This window comes from Meleagris gallopavo, unplaced genomic scaffold, assembly GCF_000146605.3.
Source record: "Meleagris gallopavo isolate NT-WF06-2002-E0010 breed Aviagen turkey brand Nicholas breeding stock unplaced genomic scaffold, Turkey_5.1 ChrUn_random_7180001955651, whole genome shotgun sequence".
In the NCBI taxonomy this organism is placed as follows: domain Eukaryota; kingdom Metazoa; phylum Chordata; class Aves; order Galliformes; family Phasianidae; genus Meleagris; species Meleagris gallopavo.
Window position 1 is genome coordinate 1 of NW_011216386.1, and position 1,277 is coordinate 1,277.

Sequence of the window (1,277 nt, forward strand, 5' to 3'; positions counted from 1 at the left end):
GACCCCGCCCCCCCCCCCCCACAGGCACCCTGCAGGAGCTGATCTCGCACACCATGGTTCACTGGGCTCAGGAATCCTTCATCCAGAGCCCCGAGCTGGTTCGCTCCATGTTCAGCCTGCTGCACCGGCAGTACGACGGGCTGGGGGAGCTGGTGCGGGCGCTGCCCAAGGCTTACACCATCAGCGCCCACTCGGTGCCCGACACCACGGCGCTGCTCGAGTGCCTGGGGCAGATCCGCTCGCTGCTCATCGTGCAGATGGGGCCCGAGGAGGAGAACCTCATGATACAGAGCATCGGGTGCGGCCGCCAGGGTGTCCCATTGGGGTGTCCCGTGTCCCATCAGGGTGTCCCGTATCCAATCGGGGTGTCCCGTGTCCCATCGGGGTGTCCTGTGTCCTGTCAGGGTGTCCCGTGTCCCATTGGGCTGTCCTGTGTCCCATCGGGGTGCTCAATGTCCCATCGGGGTGCTCAATGTCCCATTGGGGTGTCCCTTGTCCCATCGGGGTGCTCAATGTCCCATCGGGGTGCTCAATGTCCCATTGGGGTGTCCTATGTCCCATTGGGGTGTCCCTTGTCCCATTGGGGTGCTCAATGTCCCATTGGGGTGCTCAATCTCCTGCTGGGGTGTCCCGTGTCCCATCGGGGTGTCCCGTGTCCCGTCAGGGTGTTCCGTGTCCCGTGTCCCATCGGGGTGTCCCATGTCCCATTGGGGTGTCCCTTGTCCCATTGGGGTGTCCCTTGTCCCATTGGGGTGCTCAATGTCCCATTGGGGTGCTCAATCTCCCATTGGGGTGTCCCGTGTCCCATTGGGGTGTCCCTTGTCCCATTGGGGTGCTCAATGTCCCATCAGGGTGTCCCGTGTCCCATTGGGGTGTCCTGTGTCCCACTGGGGTGTCCCGTGTCCCATCGGGGTGTCCTGTGTCTTGTCAGGGTGTCCCGTGTCCCATTGGGGTGTCCCGTGTCCCGTTGGGGTGTCCCGTGTCCTGTCAGGGTGTCCCGTGTCCCATCGGGGTGTCCCGTGTCCCGTCAGGGTGTCCCGTGTCCTGTCAGGGTGTCCTGTGTCCCATCGGGGTGTCCTGTGTCCTCTCAGGGTGTCCTGTGTCCCGTCAGGGTGTCCTGTGTCCCGTCAGGGTGTCCTGTGTCCCGTCGGGGTGTTCTGTGTCCCATCAAGGTGTCCTGTGTTCTGTCAGGGTGTCCCGTGTCCCATCGAGGTGTCCCATGTCCTGTCAGGGTGTCCCGTGTCCCATCGGGGTGTCCCGTGTCCCATCAGGGTGTC

The 1,277-nt window shown here is 63.7% G+C and overlaps 1 protein-coding gene across 1 annotated transcript; it reads left to right on the top strand.

The window, feature by feature from the left end:
- Nucleotides 1–7: 7 nt before the first annotated feature.
- On the top strand, nucleotides 8–299 carry RYR1 (ryanodine receptor 1 (skeletal); the record flags this gene model as incomplete). Its single annotated transcript, NM_001303199.1, is given in 2 exon segments — nucleotides 8–9; nucleotides 12–299. Coding segments are annotated over 2 exon segments (290 nt in total), but the record flags the coding sequence as incomplete, so codon positions are not given.
- Nucleotides 300–1,277: the final 978 nt, after the last annotated feature.